At 40.5% G+C, this 24,549-nt stretch overlaps 2 protein-coding genes across 3 annotated transcripts in view; both read right to left on the bottom strand.

Moving 5' to 3' along the window:
* The window catches only part of LOC130086833 (parvalbumin-2), a 115,617-nt gene that overhangs the window by 83,752 nt on the left and 7,316 nt on the right, over positions 1-24,549 (bottom strand). The window lies entirely within an intron of this gene.
* The window catches only part of baiap2l1a (BAR/IMD domain containing adaptor protein 2 like 1a), a 29,789-nt gene continuing 5,917 nt past the window's right edge, over positions 678-24,549 (bottom strand). The window contains exons 4-14 of one of the 2 annotated variants that reach the window (XM_056253035.1): positions 16,650-16,711; positions 15,429-15,500; positions 15,212-15,346; positions 13,293-13,445; positions 12,634-12,789; positions 12,336-12,456; positions 11,929-12,142; positions 4,861-4,920; positions 4,603-4,747; positions 1,594-1,634; positions 678-1,497 (exon numbers count right to left, since the gene is read on the bottom strand). In XM_056253035.1, the coding sequence (XP_056109010.1) occupies positions 1,425-1,497; positions 1,594-1,634; positions 4,603-4,747; positions 4,861-4,920; positions 11,929-12,142; positions 12,336-12,456; positions 12,634-12,789; positions 13,293-13,445; positions 15,212-15,346; positions 15,429-15,500; positions 16,650-16,711 (1,232 nt within the window). In that variant the 3' untranslated portion in view covers positions 678-1,424. The remainder of the gene's footprint in view (positions 1,498-1,593; positions 1,635-4,602; positions 4,748-4,860; positions 4,921-11,928; positions 12,143-12,335; positions 12,457-12,633; positions 12,790-13,292; positions 13,446-15,211; positions 15,347-15,428; positions 15,501-16,649; positions 16,712-24,549) is intronic. The other variant, XM_056253036.1, reaches the window with a different exon arrangement.

Below are 24,549 nucleotides of genomic sequence, written 5' to 3'. Positions count from 1 at the left end.
CTTCTCTCTCTCGCTTCACTTTTCTTTACTTTGATTCTGTATACAATCTTTTCTTAGTTTAGTTGTGTGTGTGGCCTACCGTAGTTTCTTTTTTTAAACCATTATATTCACATGTTATTGTCTCTGTGTTTGCCACTCACAAAAATATCAAAGTCACTTAAACATCTTGATCTAGCTACCTAGGCGATTACCCTGCTAGTACTTGATTTACTTTAGCTGGAAAAGGTTATTCTTTCTTGGCCAGGAAGATACTATATTTCCTAGAATTAATGATTGATTATGCTTTGTTCATTGGATGAACTGATTAAATAATTGTACTATTAATTCTGCTACAGTCAATTCTAAAACATTTAAATATTTATAATTAATTATAATTCGTATATTTTAAACTGTAACTCTTTACTCAGGATACACACACCTCAAGTTTTACAAGGTGAACAGTGCTTTGGATAGTAGCCAATACTGTAGAGTTGTAATAAAAATCCAAGGCATTTTCATATATATATGCATATATCTTTATTTCGGAGTAATGTGGTATGACAGGAAATGGGACAATGAATCAATATCGCAACACAAAAAAGAAAAAGGTCTGAAATAAACTGTTTCCCCTACATAAAAACATGCTTGCAAAGGCATAACATGTACATGACCTTACAATAATTAATTTTTTTTTAAATAAAAAAAAATCTGTATTTATTTAGTTAGGACCAAAGCATTTCTATTCCATGGTGAAAAATGCTCAAGTTTGAGATGATGTCCAGATAAAGCCTGTAAGCCAACAATCAGCTGTGCAGCTAGTAGGAATGTTATCACCACACATTGCACTCATCTTTAACATGAGGAATAAACTATTTAACTAAGTGTCTTTACATTTCTCTCTTTTAAACGTGGAAAAGGTGTGAAGGATAAGGAACATATCAGCATTTTAAAACAAGGAAATCATGATATTGTATAACAAAAACAGGCTAAAATTAATCAATTCCAACCAGAACAATTTGGCAACTGGCAAATCTAACACTACTTCACTGGATTTTGAAATGAAATATGATTTGGGCATGTGTGGTGTTTCTAATTTGGGGCTCCAATACTTAAAATATACATTTGGGATTTCGGTTTACCTTCGCAAGTCCCCAGACATAGGACCAATATGGTCAGAAAATATATATTTAAGAGTCTGTTTGGTGCTGTGCATTTTCTTGGAAACACAAGTGTATGAATCCAGATACAATTTAAAATAATAATTTAATCAAAGTCTAAAATTCTTATAAATAATGCCTCCTGTAAATATGCTGGTTTGTATTTTTAGAAAATGTAAGGATTAAACTTGATGCTGTAACAGAATCCTTTAATTTGGTTCTTCTGCCATATCTGCAATGCATCAATATAGACACTTCACATCGGGGCAGGGGCTGAATGAACTATTATCATATATTTGGTGCAGATCTGTCATTTGTGATGGTGGGTCGTAGTTTGACCGTGGAAAATGGATTCCCACCCCTGAGGAGGAAAACAAGCATTGTGATTGCAGAGAATCCGTTAAATTCTAGAGCGCTATAGTAATATGGGGAATTAATTCTGTTAAAAGACACTCACCCAAGGAACGGAGGCACTGAGTGACCATTTGGCATAGACACCTGTTGCAAACACAGAAATAAGAATAAAAGTGATTAGCATAAACGGTGCTTCCATTCTTTAGAACATGCAAGAGCAGAGTTGATTTTCCCTGTCAGACTGGTTCGATTAGGACGTCAACGCATAATTCTGTCGTTTCACCAGCCGACTAAGTACCTGGAACAATCACTGTGTCCTATGACCTCATCATATGCGTCAGGAATCTTGATAATCTTGAAATGCTTGATTTCTCTGCCTTAGTGTTGACAATCTAATCATAACTACTTTAAGAGATGATGAACTGTAAACAGTCATGGAAGATGTACATAACCTTATATGAGAGAAGGATGGAGTATCTTAGAGTTAAAATCTGACAAGTTTTGATCAAGGCAGGCCTTATTCCATATTAATAGAGTAGTTCACTCAAAAATGAACATTATGTCACAATTTACTCATGTTATTCCAATGTAATTTTTCTGAACAACAACAAAGCGCCCACAGGCTGTCAAGCTAAACAAAAAGACCCCCCCCCCCCCCAACAAACAAACAAACAAACAAACGCACACCATAAAAGTACTCCAGTCCATATGATTAATTTTACCAAACAACAACAGTTTACAGTGACTATAGGCTGTCAAACATCAAAAAGGACAAAAACAAAAAAAAACAACGACAACAAAAAAAGTCACAATTCATTTTAAGCCATACCATGGTTTTAAGGAACAGATTGACACAATTTTTGTTTTATGGAAAGTTGAACGAAAATCCTTAAAAATAATATCCTGTTGTGTTCCATAGCAAAAAGTAAAATGAAGTAGAGCAGTGGTTTTCAATCCTGGTCCTGGGGACCCACTGCTCTGCACATTTTGTATGTCTCTCTTATCTGACACACCTAGTTCAGTTCATGAGCTGATGATCTGAATCAGTTGTGTTAACATACAAAATATGCAGAGCTGTGGGTGCCCAGGACCAGGATTGAAAACCACTGAAGTGGAGTAAATGACAGTTTTCCTTTTTTTTTTTGGGTGAACTATCCCTTTTGTCATCAGAGGACAGACTTAAGTTCACACACTGTACCTGTCACAACAGTCCACATGTCTACCAGAGTCACCAGCCCATCATATGATCACATTCAAGGTGAATTAGTTGTGTCTAAACACGTTCGCTTTGATCTCTGTGCCCTGAGGCAGTACATGTGTCTTGAGGTCATTCAGGAGAGGGAGCCAGATACTCAAATACAGTTTGCCATAAGTTAATATAGTGCAATAATCTCCACTCTCCCTCAAAATGAGAAAACCAGGTAGAGAACATTTTTCAGATGTCTTTTTATTTTTCACAATGATAGCAATGCAGAGCATTCATCTACCACTCCCTAGGCCCCCTGGCAAAGAACAAAGGTTACATTATTGCAGGTCTTATAAGTAACTTGTAACTTATGTAGAACTAATTTGTACATTTTAAAGCCTATTGTATAACTGAACAAATACAGTGGGGTCCAAAAGAAACTGCTAGTGAAAATACTTGCATATATTTGCATTGCAAATTGAATCGATTTTTTCTTTACGAATTATATTAGCAGCAAAAATGTATATAAAAGTTTAATTTGAAAATTGTACATGCATTTCTGAATGTCTTAGAATTTGTTTTAAGCCATTTTGCTTTAAATGACAGCCGCACTCAAGCTGCACAAACTCCACAAGTTTGTGTAAAACTTGATAACCATGTTCTTCAGCATGATGAGATGATCCTAAGAGTATCTTGAGCTTCAATGGAAGAACATCTGACTATGTACGAAGAGTTCACATGGTCAGTGTCACACATTTACTTGTTTTAATAGAAAAATAACTTTTTTAATAGAAAAATAAATAAATAATATATGTATATATATATAATGTTTTTGAAAGTCTCTTATGCTCACCAAGGCTGCATTTATGGGCATGTTTACACCGGGTCACTTCATGCGTTTTCTCTGATTGCACAGCCATCCGATCGTGAAAAGAGGCGAAACGATCGTGAAACGCATTTGAGAGAGATTTAAATCGATCATTCAAACCACTTACGGAGGTGGTTTGAGACGCATTCCAAATGAAACTGGGCAAGTGTAATGAAACTGGTTTTACTCCTCCCAAAATGAAAAAATAAAAATTAAATGCAAATAAACTGCCGAAAATTAAAGTTCGGCGTTGCATCCTGAAACTCAACACACAGTCATCTTCATTAATAGTGAGACTAAATCAAACTAACTTAGACTAAATTATCGTACTAGTGATAGCGCTGCTCTCTCTCCTATTGCGGTATTTGATCTTTAAATTAGCTGATGATAAATAAAATGCAGCGCATATCTGTTGCTTTCATCGAAGTGAACTTAAATTTGCATACAACGCGGGATTGAAGATCGGATTTATATTCGTTTTGCGGAGACACTTTTATGTGGTCAATAAAAATGGAACAGTTTTAACAAATTGGATGTTGGTTATCCGATCAGTAAAAATGCATAAAGTGAACAGGTGTAAACAGGCCGGTCACCGTGTCACCGTGATTTTGCCAAGTAAGACATGTTCCTGGATCAACATATTTTGTTGATCCTGGAACAACATTTCTGTGTCGAAAATTTAGTCCTAACCCCATCCCTATCCCTAAACCAAACCCTACCCATAACTTTTCCCTAAAGGGAAATGATAGGTGAATAACACTGATTTAGAAGCCCCATATGCCATAAGCCTCAACTTGACAAACTGTAAACTTGCCCCTTAAATATTATTGGTTGATTGGAAAGTTGTTCCAGAATCAACAAAGGTGTTTCATTTTTGCCCTAGAGGAAAACCTCATTCAATCAGGTGACAACCTCCCAGAATGACTTTGCCTTCTTTATTTCAGCCACAAAAGGATAAGATGCACAGATACTACCCTGTGTCTCGCTTTCCAGAAAATGGCTCCTTTTCCAACTAACTTTGCTCTCAGCATTCCTATTTGCCACCGCACTGTGTTTACCGTGTTCTGTGGAGAGGGGGTGGAGTGCTTGATGGGTCTGTCCCTAGATGAGTCACTGTAGTCAGGCGGGGGCAGCAGCACGGGTTCCTCCACCTCCTCGTCTTCCTCCGGCTGCTCTGGAAGATCAGTCACACTCTCGACTCTGCTGAACAAAGTACATAAATTGATGTCTTACTGTTTGTTAATGGTTAGATAAGCATTATTTTCAGTTGAAATCCCATCATTTTTGCTCTCAAATAAAAGAAAGAGCAGACTCACCTGTTTGTGATTACCGGCTCGTTGTACGTCCGGCAATAAGATGAGGGAAACCAGCCCCGCCTGCAATTGAAAGCAAAAAATATCCATAATGTGCATCATGATTTTCTAACAAAAATGGGTGCCAGCTCCATTTCCATATGCATTAAGACAATTTTTTGTTCTCTGCCGTTGCATGACTAATCAGAAACCACTGTAGTGGCACAAATGTACAGCGAAACACCATGTAGTATGAAGAGTTCATTTGGTTTTGGTTGCTTAGGAACTGTCACACCGCCAGCTGTGGATAACTTTGAACTGAGCCTTCAAGAGTGCGTCAGTGCATTAAGACTTTTTACTTCTCAAAATAGTGGTGACAGAATAATGGGTAGAGAGAGAAAATCTGTCCACCTCAGACCTCTGAAATGGCAGATCTGGTCAGGGACAACAGAGCTGCTCATTAAATTATACAAAATAAACAAGTGTAAGACCACACAAAGCACAGACACTGATGCTTTCACTGCAGTAGGATCATTTTTCTTTGGTTTGTATGTCGCTATGAATAAATCATTGCATATAACAAACAGATTCACCTGTTAGCTTTAAAATTATGTTTTTAATAAGGCACCATCATCACCAAAACAAATGACAAAAATTGTTGTTTTCAAAAGGCAAAGAAAAACAATCAGATAGTTTAATTAATCAAATCAAAAATCAGCTTCACCCTAAAGAACGTCTCGGGTTACGACTGTAACCCTCGTTCCCTGAGAAGGGAACGAAACGCTGCGTCGAAAATCGACACTATGGGGAACGCCTTCAGCGTGACGCGTCTGAAGCCTGTATGGAACTAGTCCAATCTTGATTGGTGCTGCGTGATGACGTCACTCGTGACGCCGCATGTGACGGTGAACCGGAAACTATAAAAGGACACCGGCAACATAATGGCGCCAGCTTTCAATTGGTCGAAGCAAGTCGTTCTCAGGAGCGCGAAGGAGTGGCCGAGGGACGCAGCGTTTCGTTCCCTTCTCAGGGAACGAGGGTTACAGTCGTAACCCGAGACGTTCCCTTTCGAGGGAACTTCCGCTGCGTCGAAAATCGACACTATGGGGAACGAATGCCCACTGCGCCACTCTGAGAGAAACGCCCTGGTATGAAATCTGGCATACTCAAGACGAGAGAACTTGAGATCCCGGTGTAGAGGGCAGATCCAGACTGTAATGTTTTATGAAGGTGTGAGGGGAGGCCCAGCCTGCGGCATCACAGACCTCTTGAAGAGAAACTCCTGACAGTAGAGCCTTAGAGGAAGCCACTCCTCTAGTCGAGTGGGCTTTCACCAGAAGAGGCGAAGGCAAACTGCGCGCCTCGTAAGCTGAAGATATAGCCTCTACTATCCATCTACTGATAGTTTGTTTAGAAACAGGAGAACCCTTTTTAATTGACCCAAAGCACACAAGAAGTTGGTCTGACTTTCTCCAGCCCAGGGTCCTCTGAGTATAGACCTCCAGGGCTCGGACCGGGCACAATAAATGTTGCTTAGCTTGCTCATCCGACACATGCGGTGGAGGATGAAACGCCTGAAGAATTATAGACCGTGCCACATTTGTCGGCACTTTAGGCACATAGCCAGGTCTAGGGTGGAGAATGGCCTTTACCCGGCCAGGAGCGAACTCGAGACACGAGGGAGCAACCGATAAAGCCTGCAGGTCCCCAACTCTCTTGAGGGACGTAATTGCCAGCAAGAAGGCCACCTTAAAGGACATAAATTTCTCAGACACCTCATCCAAGGGCTCGAAAGGGGCCAAGGATAACCCTTCGAGGACCACTGTCAAGTCCCAAGAGGGAACTCTGGACTGGACGACAGGCCTCATCCTCCTAGCTCCACGAAGGAAACGAACAATAAGTGGGTGTCTCCCCAAGGTGCCCACCCCTAGAGGCGTGTGGAAGGCAGCTATGGCCGCCACATAGACCTTAAGCGTGGACGGGGAGAGCCCGTCAGAGAAGCGACTCTGGAGGAACTCCAGCACTGAAGCCACCGGGCAGTTAACTGGGTCCAACTGAAGTTCTCTGCACCATATGTTAAAAACATTCCATTTTAATGAATAAAGTTTCCTCGTGGAGGGGGCTCTAGAGTTCAAAATGGTCTCCACAACCTCAGTTGAGAGACCAGTATTTACGAGCTGGTCCCCCTCAGGGGCCAGACCCACAGCTTCCACAACTCCGGCTGAGGGTGAAATATCGTGCCCTCGGCCTGAGAAAGAAGGTCCCTCCTGATCGGGATTTGCCAAGGAGGGCCTGCTAGAAGAACCATGATGTCCGAAAACCATACTCGGGCCGGCCAGTACGGGGCTACCAGGAGTAAGCTGATCCCGTACCGCCGGACTCTCTCTAGAACCCCTGGGAGCAGAGCGATAGGGGGAAACGCATACAGACGTAGCCTCGGCCACGTCTGTACCATGGCATCCAGCCCCAGGGGAGCTGGATGCGATAGGGAGAACCAGAGTGGGCAGTGAGAATTCTCGTGAGTGGCAAATAGATCCACTTCGGCCTGTCCAAACTCCTTCCATATTAGCTCCACCGACTCTGGGTGGAGTCTCCAATCCCCGGGCCTCAGCCCCTGCCTCGACAGAATATCTGCTCCCACATTGCTGCTTCCAGGGATAAACATAGCCTTGACTGAAAGAAGTTTGCCCTGGGCCCACAGGAGGACCTGGTGCGCCAGTCTGCATAGAGGGCGCGATCTCAGGCCCCCCTGCCGATTTAAATAGGAGACCACTGACGTATTGTCTGTTCGTACCAGAACATGATGGCCTCTGAGGTCCGGAAGAAAGTGCTTGAGAGCCAGAACTACCGCCAACATCTCCAGGCAGTTGATGTGCCAAGACAGATGGTGGTCTTTCCAAAGCCCCCTGGTGAAGCGGCCTTCCATAACCGCACCCCAGCCTGTTAGGGAAGCATCCGTGGTCACAATTTTTCGCTGACACGGTGCCCCCAACACAGGACCTAGGGAGAGAAACCAAGGTTTCTTCCACATTATCAAGGAATGAAGGCATCTGCGCGTTACCTTGATAATGCGAAAAGGGTTCCCCCTCGGGGAAAACCCCTTGGTCTTGAGCCACCACTGTAAGGCTCTCATGTGCAGCAGGCCAAAAGGAATCACGTTGGACGCTGCCGCCAGGAGACCCAGCACTCTCTGAAAGTGCTTGACAGTGATGGTTTGGCCCAGCCTGAAACTCCTTATTGTGGTCAAGATGGAATTTACACGAGCAGGAGACAACTGTGCCCGCATTGTAAGTGAGTCCCAAACTACTCCCAGGAACATAATCCTTTGCAGAGGAGTCAACGAACTCTTCTTGACATTGAGTCTCAGTCCCAAGCACCTTAGATGGTGCAGAACAACATCTCGATGTTGAACTGCCAATACCTCCGACTCTGCTAGAATTAGCCAGTCGTCGATGTAATTGAGGATGCGAATGCCTTGAAGTCTGAGAGGAGCAAGAGCAGCATCCATACATTTGGTGAAGGTGCGCGGTGACAGTGCTAGACCGAACGGAAGAACCTTGTATTGGTAAGCCTTTCCCCCGAAAGCAAACCTTAGAAACTTCCTGTGTTGCGGAAGGATGGAAACATGGAAATACGCATCTTTCAGATCTATCGTTACAAACCAGTCCTCGGACCTGATTTGACTTACGATAATAGGTATGGTCAACATTTTGAACCTGTATCTCCTCAGAGACCGGTTCAATACCCTGAGATCTAATATAGGACGTAAACCCCCATCCTTCTTGGGAACTATGAAGTACCGGCTGTAGAACCCGGTTTCCTGCTCTTGAGGAGGAACATACTCTATGGCCTCCTTTGATAAGAGGGACTGAACTTCCTGTTCCATGACCTGACCCTGCTCGGAGCTGACCAGTGTGTGCACGACCCCGCTGAATCTTGGCGGGCGATATTCGAACTGGATTCTGTAGCCCTTCTCTATTATATGCAGGACCCACTGAGATATATTTGGAAGACCCTTCCAGGTGTCTAAATATTCTACTAGGGGGATCAGTCTCTCGAGACTGACCTCTGGTGTTACATTTAAAACCTCGGTGACCTGAAGCAGATGACTGGCAGGTCTTAACCGAAATAATTCTTCTGCAGGCCTCTTGAGAGGAAGCGAACTCGACCGGGCCACCAACATTACGGGTGGACACTGCGATCTGCGTTCGCTGGAAACCGATGCGTCCCGAAGCGCCTTTGGCGGCGGGAAGCATACATCGATTTCCTGAGGGCTCCGCGAAGGAGCGAGTTGTTGACACTCGATCGCGGGGGGGAACGCCCTCAGAGGCCTGCGCAACACGTCAGGACCTCTTCGACGAAGCCTTCCTCGCCTGAATAACGGTCCTCAGATCCGTTTTCGGCAGGGAAGACTTCGGTTGAGAGTGTTGCCTCTGGCTCCAAGCCTTCTTCGGGGGAGCACGAGAAGCAACACTCTCTCTTTGTTGTTGCATGTGGGAGGAGCTGGCGGCCGCCTCGTGGGACTGCCCCCTGGCAGCAGACCCACGCGACTTGGGACGACGGCGGGGGATTAGCTGTTTTAATGCGGCTGATTGTCGTTTTGTCTCCTGAAACCTCTCGACGACAGTATCGACTGCGTCGCCGAAGAGGCCAGAAGACGAAATCGGGGCGTCGAGGAGGAAGGCCCTGTCCCTATCCCCGACGCCCGACAAATTCAGCCACAAATGCCTCTCCGTTGCTACCAAGGCTGCCATAGAACGGCCGATTGCACGGGCCGTCTCCTTAGTAGCACGGAGAGACAAGTCAACCGCTCGACGCATCTCTTGAATATCGTCGAGGGCGACCTCCCCGCTATCGTCCACCTCTTTCAACAGGTCGGCCTGGTACGCCTGCAGGAGCCCCATTGTGTGCAGGCATGCACCAGCCCGACCTGCCGCCATATATGCCTTCCCAACCAAAGCCGATGTTGTACGGCAGGGCTTGGAGGGAAGCGCCGGAGCCCTCAGGGACGATGCAGCTTCGGGCGAGAGATGAGATGCAAAAGTCTCTTCAACCCGAGGCATCGTCCCATAGCCCATCTCTCTCGACCCCATTATGGTGGAATATATATTTACATTGGGGCTGGAAAGTCGAGAGGAGAAGGGCTTATCCCACGACCTCGACACCTCGGTGTGGAGATCGTGGAAAAATGGAAGACTCCGGCGTGAAGGTTGTGACTGGGTTTGCAGGAAGCGCTCATCGAGTTTACTTTTTACCGTCGCTTCCTGCACTTCTAGTGGCCAACTGATGTTTAGTTTGGCCACAGCCCTAGTCACAACCTCCAGCAGCTCCTCAGATGCAGGAGAATGGGGTGGCAGATCCCCACATTCCCCTGCACCGATGCTCAAATCATCCACCTCCTCAGAGGCAGACAATTCGAGCATCTGGTCCTCATCACGGGCGGGAGAAGCCGCAGGGCGGGCTCCCGGTCCGCGAGCGGGACCATGGGAACTGGCTGATGAATGTTGAGAAAGGGCCTCGGCCGTCTCAACATCCACAACCAGATCCCTTTGCGATCCCCAGGAATGCAGGCGCCGCGCTGCCTCGGCAGACGCGGGACCCGATCCCTGGGGAACGCGTGCCTGTCCTGATTCACTGAACAGACACAGCCGGGAACGGAGCGTTCTCATGGGCATGAGATCACAGTTTGCACAGACAGCACCCTCGAGTGCTGCCTGTGCATGCTCCATTCCCAAACAAACAACACAGAGCGAGTGTGTGTCACCCTCGCTCAAAAAGCGTGGACAAGGGGACGCACACTGTCTGAACTGCTTCTTAGCTGCCATCTCTCACAAAATACAATCACAAACAACACCAAATAAGACACACAGTCACATAGAACGCTTGCTGAAGATCAGAAAGCTGGCGCCATTATGTTGCCGGTGTCCTTTTATAGTTTCCGGTTCACCGTCACATGCGGCGTCACGAGTGACGTCATCACGCAGCACCAATCAAGATTGGACTAGTTCCATACAGGCTTCAGACGCGTCACGCTGAAGGCGTTCCCCATAGTGTCGATTTTCGACGCAGCGGAAGTTCCCTCGAAAGGGAACAGTAAAACATACATTTAGAACTTTATAAATTATGTGCATCAAGAAATCGATATTCTTTTGCTGAGTTTTTATGATAAAGCAGAGCTGTGACAAATTTTTCTGTGGATTAACTTCCATGAAATAATTCTTCAAGACAAGTAATATTCGCTAACAAACCAAATAGTGTCCATTTTGATTTCATGCATACTTTAAAAACTACTAAATGTGAAAACAAAACTCAATTCTTTTGAAGTTTCATGATTCATTAAATCAACTCTCGTCTGTGCCGTATCTCGCTAAGCGAGAATCTACATTCTCATTTACAAATAATACCTTACTCAAACTCGCTCTAAACATGTCAGGTCAAATGTCAGCTCGCCCCGTTGTTACACCACATTCCCAGGTCAAGAAAACTTTCATTTGGAAATAAAAGACTGTGATAAGAGGAGAACGAATGCCCCTCATCATGTCTAACTGAAGGAACCACGTTTGTTTGGGCCAATAAACCTACTGCCCTGCAAAGGTGTACGCCAGCGTGCTTGTTCCCTCGTAATGACTTATGTAAGCAACTCGAACATGTTTGACATGTTGAACATGCCTTACCAAATTGTGCAAATCAGGAGAGTAAATCTGACAAACAGAATCATGGAGCCAGTATTTCCAGCTCAGAAAAGCTAATGTTGCTATCATTCAAGTGCCAAAGGGGTACCATGGACAAAGGAAATATAAATGAAAAGTTGCAGTGTCTTTAATGAGCCTCATATTGTTCCAAACCTATATGACTTACTTATTTAGCAGAACAGAAAATATATTTTAAAGAATGCTTCAACTGTTTGTTCCTATATAATTAAAGTCCATGGAAACTTTTTTTTTGTTTTCCACAGAAAAAAGAAAGTCATTTAGGTTTGGAACATCATGAGGGTGAGTAAATTATGACTGAACTTTCATTTTGGGGTGAACTATCCTTTATAGGATGAAAAGCAATTTTGAATTGAATGAATATTTTTTTTTTAGCACTTACTGTCCAGTATGTTCTAGTTCTCCATATAGCCATCCATCTCGCTCCTCTTGGATAAGCAGCGTGATAATGTCTCCATCATCAAAGCTAAGCAGGGTCTCGTTATTTCCCGCTGTGTGGGGGAAGATAGTTTGCACCCTGTTCTTCTTGGCCACATCCATACCGCTAGACACAGACGTAGACCTAGAAAGGCTGTTTCCATCTAGACTGTCTAGATCTGTTGATTTCAAAGCAAGCGCAACTTAAGTGACATTAACTAAAGATATTTAGAGGCAGTAATCAGCTAAGTTAGTAATCACAGCGATGTTTCTACGACTGCCTCATCAAAACAAACACTACTGCACTTGATTGTTGAGAGCAGAAGTGATGAAGTCTGATTAGATCGAAGTGCGAGGGAGCCGTCAGCTTGCCTGAGTACTGCTCTGATGAGATGGGGCATTTGGGAATGTCCTGGGAGAACATGCTGGCCAGTGGGCTTGTGTGCGCTTTGAGTGAAGGGGCTGGGGGTGGAACAATCGAACTGGAATTGGTCTGAGGAGAAAAAACATTTTTGTATGCCTTTTTTCAATAAAATTTAACAACTCAACGAGTTGATGTTCTGGCTTAAACATGTGAATGCTACATGGCTCTCAAACAAACAAAAAATAGCATTTAAACAATCATATGTAAATTTAATGTTGGTACACCATGTTCTAACATTAGACTAACCCTCTCACGGCGTTCCAATGCAGGCGAGGACTCGGGTATGACTGACATTGAAGTCCGCAGACCCTCAATCATGGATATCACGGTGTCTGGTACCCCGGTGACATCGGTACACTTATCTTGCCAGCTGGGCAGTTTGACGGTCAGTATCTCCTTGGCCTGTGGGTGCAAGTGCACATACAGTTTGAAGAAAGAAATGCAAACAAGGTACACTTCCGTTCAAAATGATAGGGTCAGTATGTTTTTTGTTTTTGTTTAAACTTACAGTTAAGGCATTTATAATGTTACAAAAGATTTCTATTTCAAATTAATTCTGTTCTTTTCATCAAAAAAAAAAAAAAAAGTATCATGGATTCGATTTTTTCCCCCCAAATCAGCATATTAGAATGATTTCTGAAGGATTCATGTGACACGGAAGACTGGAGTAATGGCTGCTGAAAAATCTGTATCACAGGAATGAATTTTATAATACTTTTTGTTTTGTTTATAAATCGTCTTTTTAAAAGCATTAAAACTATTGTACTAAACCAAAACTCTTCAAAAGTAGTGACCTTGTACCATTTTAATTTCTTGTTGTTCCCAAAGTCTAACAACAATATTAACTGGAAAATCAGCAAGTTTAAAATTTGACTCTAAAAAGCTAAATATTTTCAGTGGGTCACCTTGTCATGGAAGGCTGCTAGCTGATAGGAGAAGACACAGTGTTTGTCCACTAAGAAACAGAACCTCCTTTTCTCTTCCATCAGAGCCTCCTTACATCCTTCAGCAATAAAGCTCTGCATGTCTGTCTGCCGGGATGAGATGGTCTCCATACACTAGAGATGAAATCAATCATACAATATGGCTGCATCACATGATACACTCATAGTAGTCAGCTAGAGTGGGACAGATATACTTGATTTCTTGCTTGAAATACATCTTTTTGGGACAGATTACATTGAGAAATACAAACAAAACATCACATTTAACAAAATGAGTCTATGCTTTCATAGAACAGAGCTGTTACCAAGCAGACCTGTGAAAATGACACTAGAAACAGAGCTCTGTTCTTCTTCACAGGAATCCCCTCGCTATTATACAGTAGTTCTGTGCAAGTTGTCATAGTGACCGTGAACGTTGCTTGTTTCCTTGGAGTTGTTTTCAGAATCGTTTGCAGATCATGCCTGGACACGCAAGTCCCACACAACAAGTATTGTCTCTCAGTGCAATATGAATGTATGATATGACTTCATCGCTATCTAAAATTATGATTCGGTGGCTTTTTGTAAGGGACATGATCTGACATGTTTTTGGATAAGATTCTAGTCACTACTGAGGTGAATGACATTTCATCAACTCAAGATGTGCATACTTTCATGACTTATATGATACCTACTTGCAGGAAACAAGTTTTGTACATCATATGTACTCATCTGCCACCACACAACAAGATTTTTTGCTTTTATGTTATATAGGACAGTAGGAAAGAAAGGAAATCACGGGAGAGGGGAATTGGACCAGGAAAGGACCTCAAGTCAGGACTCGAACTCTGGTTGCCCGAAGTGCAACCACACCAAATGTCTGAGCTTTAAGTTTGATACTGTGTTTACAATGGCAATTTCAAGTTTCAGATTTATTGTGACTAAAAAGCATTTTAATGCTAATGTTTGACTCAGTTAAAACAATTTACATGATTGTGGGTGATGCTTTGTTAAACTCAGCAGCAGCTCAGTTCAATTTTCCTTCAGACATCTGTCAAAAAAGACACTCAGAAGCAAACACATTACATAAAAAAGGTTTCCATTGCTAACCGTTCAAAGAAACAGTACGCCTTTGAAAGGAGGAACACAATGGTGAGCTATTAAAACTGCTAATTAATAGAGACCACCCCAGTAGAGTTTATTAAGTGTCAAATCATGTTCCTGATATTGAGTCAGAAACTAAATTGAATAGAGCCGGTCCCTTTGTCATTGGTTCCATTGAGAACTTCCTTTTGGCTTTTAGATTTTGGATTTATAAGTAAAATATTGTCTGAAATGAATACTACTTGAAAATATTTTTACATTTTGCCCTCCAAAATATATATATTTTTTGAAGCCACTGTTTTTTGTTTGTTTGTTTTTCTTTTGTTCAAATGTTGCTATACAGACTAAATGTTTGACTTATCAAGCATATAAACCCATCATTGTAGTAGTTGTAGTCTTTAATAAAATTGGCATGAAGTAAAATTTCATCTGTTTTCTAAATGCATATTTTAGATTTTGTGAACAAATCATTTGTGCATGCCTTTCATTAAAAAATTTACCTAATAATGTTTATTCAAAATGACATAACTGGACCTTCTATCTGGTGATGTATGTAGGACTTTAAGTATAATTTAGTCCACTTAAACCCTGCCCCTGCAAACTCACATTCATCTGCCTCCACTTTTGAGTGCAATGCCCACATCTCAAAATCCAATCAACAATCGATGCATAACCAAGTCCCCGCCCAACATTTTTCTTTTTCTTTACACAGTAGCTCCAAAATTCATGTTGTATGATCAGACAGAAAAGAATGCCAGATAGATATATTTCATAGCAAAAATACAATAAATGCTTACCTCATTTTCTTTGATCTCATACTTGGACAAATGCTTCCCTTGACTTTTCCGGCGCAGTTTCTTCAGGTCAGCCTGTGATTTGTCCAAGAAGTCTTGCTTAAATTTGTGTTCTGACTGGTATCTTTTGAATGTGGCCTAGAAGGAATGTAATATCGTGGTAAGTGCAGGTAAGTGCAATATGGGAAGTATGACGAGGAGAAAAACACACAATACTCACATTCATGTACTTGATATCCATATCAGTTTTCTTTTCAAGTTCAGCAATGAGCTCTTTGTGGAACTTCATGAACTGTAACAACAAGGTTAATGGCAATAAATCATCATCACACAGCGATAAAAAAATCAATATCAGTGAAATTGCATGAAATCATTCCAATACTATGATAACATGACTATGTAGAGAATTCGAACAAAAAGGGTTATCTTATCAGCTTCAGTGGTTAAATATTCATAACGCTGTGAGTTTGAATACCTAAGATCATTTGATAAAAAAAGGTTTTGAAGGAAGAAATGCTCTGAAAGTCAAGAGAGCAAAGGGTCAACAGCCCTCAATACAGTCACATACCGCAGATAAGTTCAGCACACACTATCCCTAAGGCAAAATATGACTGTATGATTTATAATGTTAAATCATGTGACTACAAAAATGTTTGAAGTTACAAATTCACAAAGCACATGCCCTAAAGGTTTCCTCCAATAGCATTGCCTGCTTTAGTTCTGCTCGTAGGTTTTAACACTCGAAGATGTGTTTCATAAAAAAAATTATTTAGTTTTTTTATTACAGCCCTACACACTGTAAATTTACATTTAATTTATTTAAAATTACTGTTTTCATTTAATATATTATAAAATGTATTTTATTCCTGTGATGGCAAAGCTGTATTTTCAGCAGCCATAACTCCGGTCTTCAGTGTCACATGATCCTTCAGAAATCATTCTAATATGCTGATTTAGTGCTCAAGAAACATTTACTATCATCAGTGTTGTACAGGTGATACATTTTTCAGGATTCTTTGATGAATAGAAAATTCAAAAGTTCAAATCTTTTGTGACATTATAAATGTCTTTACACTCACTTTTGACCAATTTAATGAATCCTTGTTTAACAAAACTATTAATAAGATCTTATTGATCCCAAATTTTTGAACAGTAGTGTATATATTCCACAAGGCAATATAATAATAATTCTGAATTTACAAAAATGATCCTGTTGAAAAAACACAAAAGACTCCAAGCAGTCATTGATGAAGGCAACACACAATATGAAGAATCAAGGGTATGCTAAATTTTGAAAGGAAAATTTTATTAATTTATCATTTTAACTTGTGGAATATACAGAATATGTGTTCTTCAGCTTCTTCTGGAGTTGGAGAGAAATAAGAGAGAAAAAAGTGATGTATCAAGATCATAAACCAAATGAAGAACCTTGCATACTTACAGACACCTCCATCTCCAGTTGGACCTTCTTGTGCACTTCTGAAATCTCCATCAACACCACGCCTGAGAAGAAAAATGAAACATTATTGCTACATTACTGATAAACTGGATAAACAGTTCAAAGTTGCCTTCAGAGAGGTATCAAGTTGTATTTTAGACTTGAACTTCTCTTTACATGTGTATTATTTTATGACTACACCTTTAGCATGCGTCTCTCCTACTCCGTATGATCAGTATCATTTCATCTAACTAGGGCTCCATTAGTGTTGCTCATACAAACAAACCCCAGAGCAAACAAACTGAGGTGAGCTTCAGCATTATTACTCATCTAGCAGTTATAAAAGCATCATTAGCATGGTAAGGTCAGTGGAGTGAGTTTGTAAATGCAGTCTTTGTATTGAGAGTGTCAGCACCTGCTCTGTGTTTTCACAACCCCAGAGATGTAGCAAAAAGGTACTCAACCTTACAGAGGTTACAGGGCATCCCTGCCAATGGAAAAAGTCTAAATGGAGAATTATTATCAGTAAATCAACTTCTAAAATTATTAAAGCTAAATGAAAAAATGTAATGCAACAGAAATCCAAATGTACCCCCTGTAAATGTAATTTCTGCCTCCCCGGCTTTTTTCTTGATCAAATCAGTTCCCATCCTGCAATTTTTTACAATGATTATCCCATTTCACAAATATGTCATATTAAAGATAAAATGGGATTTGAACGATGCATCATGTTGATTTCAGATTATTTACAATCAGGGCTTGACATTAAAGGTGCTCTAAGCGATGTTGGGTGACGTCACTTCTTGTTGACGTTCAAAGTATTGTCAAACAAAACGGAGGCTAGCTCGACCCTCCCTCCCCCTCATCCTGTCCCCTCCCCCTCCCTTCCGTTGCACGTGCACTAACCCCCACCCCCAAATCATTCTTGTCGGTTATTGGCTGAAACACTGTTTGTTATGTTTTGTGGTCCAGGTTGTATTGGACCAGTTTGTTTTTGTTGCCGTTTGTGGAGCCTGGGCTGTCTACAGAGACCGTGGTTTTCCAAAGTTAGCCACTAAGTATTTTCACTGGCAACAATTTTGACATCGATACCATGGGGAAAAACTGCCATATAGATATTTTTAATATCATCTCATATTTTGGCAGCAGGTATATTAGGCTGCTGTTACTTTAAGACCTGATGTAGTTATACATTATAAGACCCATTATAGTTGCACGTGTTTTCTTTCTCAACTGTTTAGATTCACTTAAAACATAAAGGACTGTGTTTACATGAATAGTCGCCAAGACCGGCATTTTGGCATTATTTTGTGTGTATTTGACTGTTTAAGCGAAATAAGCAATGAGAACTCAATAAAACAACAAAAATAACTCAGTTTAGTACTGAGAGGCGGCTTTATGTGACCACACTTTAGGTGTGAGATCAAAATCTGTGGGAATGAGTAAAATTATGCCACATTGAGACCTGTAACACCAAAAATATTAATCAAGAGCAAATTAAACGAGAGAGCGAGAAAGCGCAGCTGGTATCTAGCTTGTATCTTTTCTGTGGAAAATGAGTATTGGAACTGAAGCGTTTCAGATATTTCAGTATCAATATGTATCAGAAAATGTATATTTTTAACACTATTGTTCTCATTTGTAAGTCGCTTTGGATAAAAGTGTCTGCTAAATGAATGTAAATGTACAACGTTGCACTGATGTCAATTTAAATAAGTAATTTGTAATCAAACTTTATAATCATTTGAAGTGTGAGAGTAAATGTGGAGTTAGATACATGTCAAGTCAAGTCAGGTCACATTTATTTATATAGCGCTTTTTACAATACAGATTGTTTCAAAGCAGCTTTACAGAGATAACAGGAAAATAATGCAACAAAGTTTGTTTCCAGAAGAATATAGCATCACAGTCTAGCTTAAGTAAGTTCAGTGATGTTAAATTTTTGTTGTAAAAAAGTTATTAATTTAGTTTATTTATATATACAGTATATAGCCGCTCTAGAGAAAACCGTGATGTCATCGCTCAGCTCAGTTCAGTTCTCATATAATGGTGTCAATGCAGGCAGATCAATAATATTGATTAATATTTAATTAAGTGTCCCCAACTAAACGAGCCAAAAGCCAATGTCAAGAAAGGTGAAAAAGGGCGACAAAGGTGAAAAAGGCGACAGTGGCAAGGAACCAAAACTCCATCAGGTGAGAGAATGGGGAGAAACCAGGGTCAGTCGGGGGGCCAGTACTCCTCTGGCCAACGAACGAACAGGGTATGATTATGATTCAGAAAGCATTATAGGTCAGATTGGATTGAAACAATCAGAATATTATCCAGTTCCATCTGTTCCATTCCTTACATGTAAGAGTATAGAATATCGGAATATCAATGTTTAGTGTTGATGGAATTTTAACGTACATGTTGCCGCATACTGTCATAATAAAAGATCATTTGTAATCAAGTAATTTAGTAATCAAACTTTATAATCATTTGAAGTGTGAGAGTAAATGTGGAGTTAGATACATGTCAAGTCAAGTCAGGTCACATTTATTTATATAGCGCTTTTTACAATACAGATTGTTTCAAAGCAGCTTTACAGAGATAACAGGAAAATAATGCAACAAAGTTTGTTTCCAGAAGAATATAGCATCACAGTCTAGCTTAAGTAAGTTCAGTGATGTAAAATTTTTGTTGTAAAAAAGTTATTAATTTAGTTTATTTATATATACAGTATATAGCCGCTCTAGAGAAAACCGTGATGTCATCGCTCAGCTCAGTTCAGTTCTCATATAATGGTGTCAATGCAGGCAGATCAATAATATTGATTAATATTTAATTAAGTGTCCCCAACTAAACGAGCCAAAAGCCAATGTCAAGAAAGGTGAAAAAGGGCGACAAAGGTGAAAAAGGCGACAGTGGCAAGGAACCAAAACTCCATCAGGTGAGAGAATGGGGAGAAACCAGGGTCAGTCGGGGGGCCAGTACTCCTCTGGCCAACGAACGAACAGGGTATGATTATGATTCAGAAAGCATTATAGGTCAGATTGGATTGAAACAATCAGAATATTATCCAGTTCCATCTGTTCCATTCCTTACATGTAAGAGTATAGAATATCGGAATATCAATGTTTAGTGTTGATGGAATTTTAACGTACATGTTGCCGCATACTGTCATAATAAAAGATCATTACGACTGCCAGTCTGCCACTAGGTGGTGAATTCCGAGAGTCTGAATGTCATGTGGAGTGGAAAGGCAGCTTAACCCTTTATTGTAGAAAAGAATCTGCCCTTGTCTAAAAGCTCCTGCAGAAAGCATAACACATCCGCAACAGAACAGAGAGAAGGGACGATGTGTCTGTGTGTGCACCATCGCTCCAACACATTCCATTTCCGATCATTTGCAGAGCGAATTATCTTTTTTCTTTTGCTATTTGAGCAAATGTAAACACAAAAAATATATTTAATGTAGCATCTCATTCACTGCTATAGAAGTTTACCCAACTAAGACGACTTCCACTTCCAATAGGATGTATCACGTCACGTGATTTTCTTGCATCTAGCCAAAAACTTTGATAGGCAATTTGGTAGTCCTATTCGTATTTTATATGGTTATGGTACTATTAAGCTTGGTGATGAAAGTTAATATATGTGATAAAATGAAAAAATGATATATTTAAATAAGTATTTTAACTACAAATTACAGTCCCTAAAAGTATTTAATTACAAATTACATAATACTCAAAAGTAATTAAATACGTATTTCAAATACATGTAATTAACCTACTGCCCATCTCTGCATGCATGCATGCCAACTCATGTATGTCCCGCCTGGTAGATCAGCACGTTACAATTCAAATGTGTGCATCTAACACAAACGCACTGGATCTCTTCCCAAATCGTCCCTTCCTAACATTTTCCTCTATTTTTTATTTGTTGACGAAAATGTCAATAGATTTTCGTTATAGTTTTTGTCATTCGAAACTGGTTTTTATTTAGTTATCGTCTCGTTTTCGTCTGTGAAAAAATGTCGTTAACGAAAATAATGACAAATTATTCATCATCGAAATTAACACTGGATGTAACGAGTACATCAGGTGTTATGGGAACTGTTCCAGGTTTCGGCTGGCCTAATTTATGAAGCCTAATAATCATTGTACATTATTTGAATAATATAAATTGATAATGTGCGATGTGTATGCCAGGTTAAAGAGATGTGTTTTCAGTCTAGATTTAAACTGACAGAGTGTGTCTGCTTGCTAGGAAACAATGCTAGGAAGACTATTCCAGAGTTTAGGTGATAAATACTGTAGGAAAAGAATCTACCGCCAGCAGTCGATTTTGATGTTCTAGGTATTATCAAATGGGCAGAATTTTAAGATCGCAATAGACGTGAAGGACTATAATGCATTAAGAGCTCACTCAAGTACTGGGGTACTAAACCATTTAATGCCTTTTTAAAAATTACTTTAAAACCATTTAAAGTAATTGGCAAGATTTTAAAATGAATACAATGTTTAATAGGGAGCCAATGCAGTGTTGACTGAACCGGGCTAATATGGTCATATGGTCACTTTCTGGTTCTAGTAAGAACTCGAGCTGCTGTTTGGACCAGCTGAAGTTTGTTTATTAAGCGTGCAGGGCAACCACTCAGTAGAGCATTACAATAATCTTGTAATGATTCTTGATTAATTACATTAACTTTTCAGCATTTGTCATTGAGAGCATATGTCGTAATTTAGATATATTTTTAAGATAGAAGAATGCGGTTTTCCAGATGCTAGAAACGTGGCTTTCAAATGAAATATTGGTATCAAAGAGCACACCCAGGTTCCATCACCGATGACTTTTTCATCAGTTCCAGACTCCGGTCCAATTTGTTGGTAAAGAAATCCACCCGCCAGCTAGGTCTTCACGATATATCGTTTTATCATCAATATCGTGATATGCTCATCAGCGATAGTCACATGATCACAGGATGTGCAATGTCAAGAATAGGGATCATAGTTTATCCATACAGACCAGGCACTGTGGTTCAAAATGCACGTAATTCTCTGATTACTGTAATTGCAGTTTAACAATCGTAGAGCAAATGTTTATCATTTGCACATGTTTTAGGTCCTGTCAGTTTAAACATTAAAGCGATTTTAAACCATACGAGTGCTAGAAGGCGCAAAAGAGAACGCAATTCGGAATTCATGCGCTGTTTTCAGTGCGCGGACACACACAGTAGCACAGACAGCCTGTGAACAACAAATTCCATTCTCTTCCACGTCTATTTTTGCTTGAACGGACACATACACACAAAATTGTCAAAAAGCCCATCTCGGTGAGTATTCTCGTAAACAACTGCTTATGGCACATGAATGTAAATAAAACTGTCTGTCATTAATGTTAATCAAACAACAAAATACAAAGAGAAAATCACTTTGGTAGCTTTAACAAGGATTAATTATACTAGATTATGCAATGTTATTTTACATTTGATTAATCAATTTCTGTACTGGAATACTGTTAGACTTAACTGAAAAAGCACTGTTTATTTATTTTGTATCTTTGTTCTATAGTATTTATTCAAAGCTTGTAATTTGTTTATTATTTTCTATGCAGATTCACTCCCCTATAAAATTACCCCAATCATTTTAGAATTAATAACAATAATTAAATATGATTAATTATTTTCAAATAGAGCTATTAAAGTCATCTGCAGTTTTTTTTCCAAATATCGTACAGCATTACCACCAGCACACTGGTTTCAGGACACAGCTGCTCACAGTCTGTCTGGATTGAATCCAATCCAAGCGAGCTGTAATCTGGTCTTTTCGTTCGACACTTTCGTTCGGATTCATCCATGAGCCGGCCAGCACAAACCTTGCTATCAAACAGTCTAGATGAACAAATGCCGCCTTGATGGTACAATGGACCGAGGGCCTGAATTGAGCTGTATATCTCCAAACAACAGCCAAAAATTTAAACAAACACATGTTAATTGTCCATTGAGCTATTTTTTTTTATTTTAGAGACAATGCGCCCAGATTTACACTCCAAAATCGAGCAGTAGATGGTAAATTGGCCATGTCCAAAATAATTCATTTGTGGTTTGTAAAATGTGAAACAGTACATTTGTTTATCCTGTTGTATCTTTGCCAAAGAAATCCTGGGTACCATTAATCCAAGCGCGGTCGGAATACAGAGCAATACAAAACAGCTAAGCATCAGTTAGAATCGAGGCGTTGATTGATTAGCACATACTGTTTTTCCGCCCATCATGCACTTAAATAGCTTGCTTCTGGAACATTATCAAACTTTGTAAGCTTGATTTTTTTTTTTTATCATAAAGGAGTTCTAATAGAAGTAAAAAGTTAAATAATTTATGAAGTGACAATGGCTATGTTTACATACACAAGTTTTTGTTTCAATTGGACTGAATTCTATGAAGGTAAATCAGTAGCTAAACTCGAGAGCATGTAGATGTGAATTTGAGAACTTGTACAATAAATATTCGTACTTGTATGTGAACATTTACACTCACAGCTCCGATGTGAAAACCTGTAAAATAAAAATCTGAACTTGAACGCTGAGATTTGCACTCGCAGACAATAGTCACAAACCTGTATTCTGAATTTGAAGCTGCAGACAAGTAGTCACAAATGTGTAAAATGCCATTCACAGAAATACAATGACAATCACAAACATGTAAAATATATTTGCACTTCTTCTAACATTCAAATTCGCAGTACAACCTCAAATTGGCACTTGCAACTTCTCAAATCTGTCACTGCAAGTTCAAATTTCGCGCCTTGACTTTTGCTACTCTTTTTGCGATATATGAGGTGCAAAACTGATTTGTGCACTTGTAACTCAGTGGCGGTGAGAGCGGAAGGGGGGCGGGAGCGGGGGTGTTCGAAGGAGCCGTTTTATTGGTTGGCGTCTAGCCAATGAAATGGGACTTCTATTGTACGCGATGATGTCACGAAACCCGCCTCCTCGTGGATGTTCTGAAACGCTAACATGGCTTAATGCATTAGACCAGTGTTTCTCAACCAGTGGGTCGTTGTTCGTTCTATAGGGGGTCGCAAGACTTTCTCTGTGTTAACCGGCACGAGTGGCATCAGACATGAGTGGGCTTCACAAAAGGCTCATTGCAACAGGCTACGTTTACATGCAACCAAATCCAAATAATCCATTAGTAAACGCATTGACGGTTCAATCGGACTAAAAAGCCTTCATGTAAACACATTAATCGATCCGATTGAGCTCGATCCGAATAAAATTTCAATTCGATTGAAAGGGGTGGTTTATTCCTTTTCTAATCCAACTGGGAGGACATGTAAACACTTGATCGGATTGAAAACCGAAACTGAAAGGACTGCGCATAGCATAATGGTGTATGACGCGCTGAACGAGCTGTTCTTCCTTTTGAGTAAAGTGTCGTATAAATGAGCGTACCATCATGCTAAAATTCTCCTTTCACTCAGCGTCTGTGAAGTGGAGCAGGACAACGTCCCACCAGTCCTTGTTTCAGACTCTCATTCACAGACGACTGGATTTGGGTGCTGGGCATTTTTACGGCGTGATAAATAAGCAGCATGGCACAACGGGTCATATGCTCATTGTCTCCAAATTATGACCAGCAATGGATAATATATTAAGTCTGCTGTTTAAAACAAATAAAGAACCAATGTAAGAGAATAGTTAGTATGCGCAAACAGCGGGAAACTCTGTGGGTGCACCCGCGTGCGCATGTCAAAAAAATATAATTCGATTTGAATCTTGTGACATATAAACGCGCACATTAACCCGATCACGTTTAGCGTTCATGTAAACACTACATTCAGATTCATTAATCGGATTGAATTCAGTCCGATCGAAACAAAAGTTGTGCACGTAAACGTATAGCCGATCCTCCAACGAA

This window comes from Rhinichthys klamathensis, unplaced genomic scaffold (assembly GCF_029890125.1).
Source record: "Rhinichthys klamathensis goyatoka isolate OS25496 unplaced genomic scaffold, OSU_Roscu_1.1 h1tg000101l_1, whole genome shotgun sequence".
NCBI lineage: Eukaryota > Metazoa > Chordata > Actinopteri > Cypriniformes > Leuciscidae > Rhinichthys > Rhinichthys klamathensis.
The sequence above is the reverse complement of the archived record's forward strand: the minus strand, read 5'-3'. Positions and strand labels throughout refer to the sequence as shown.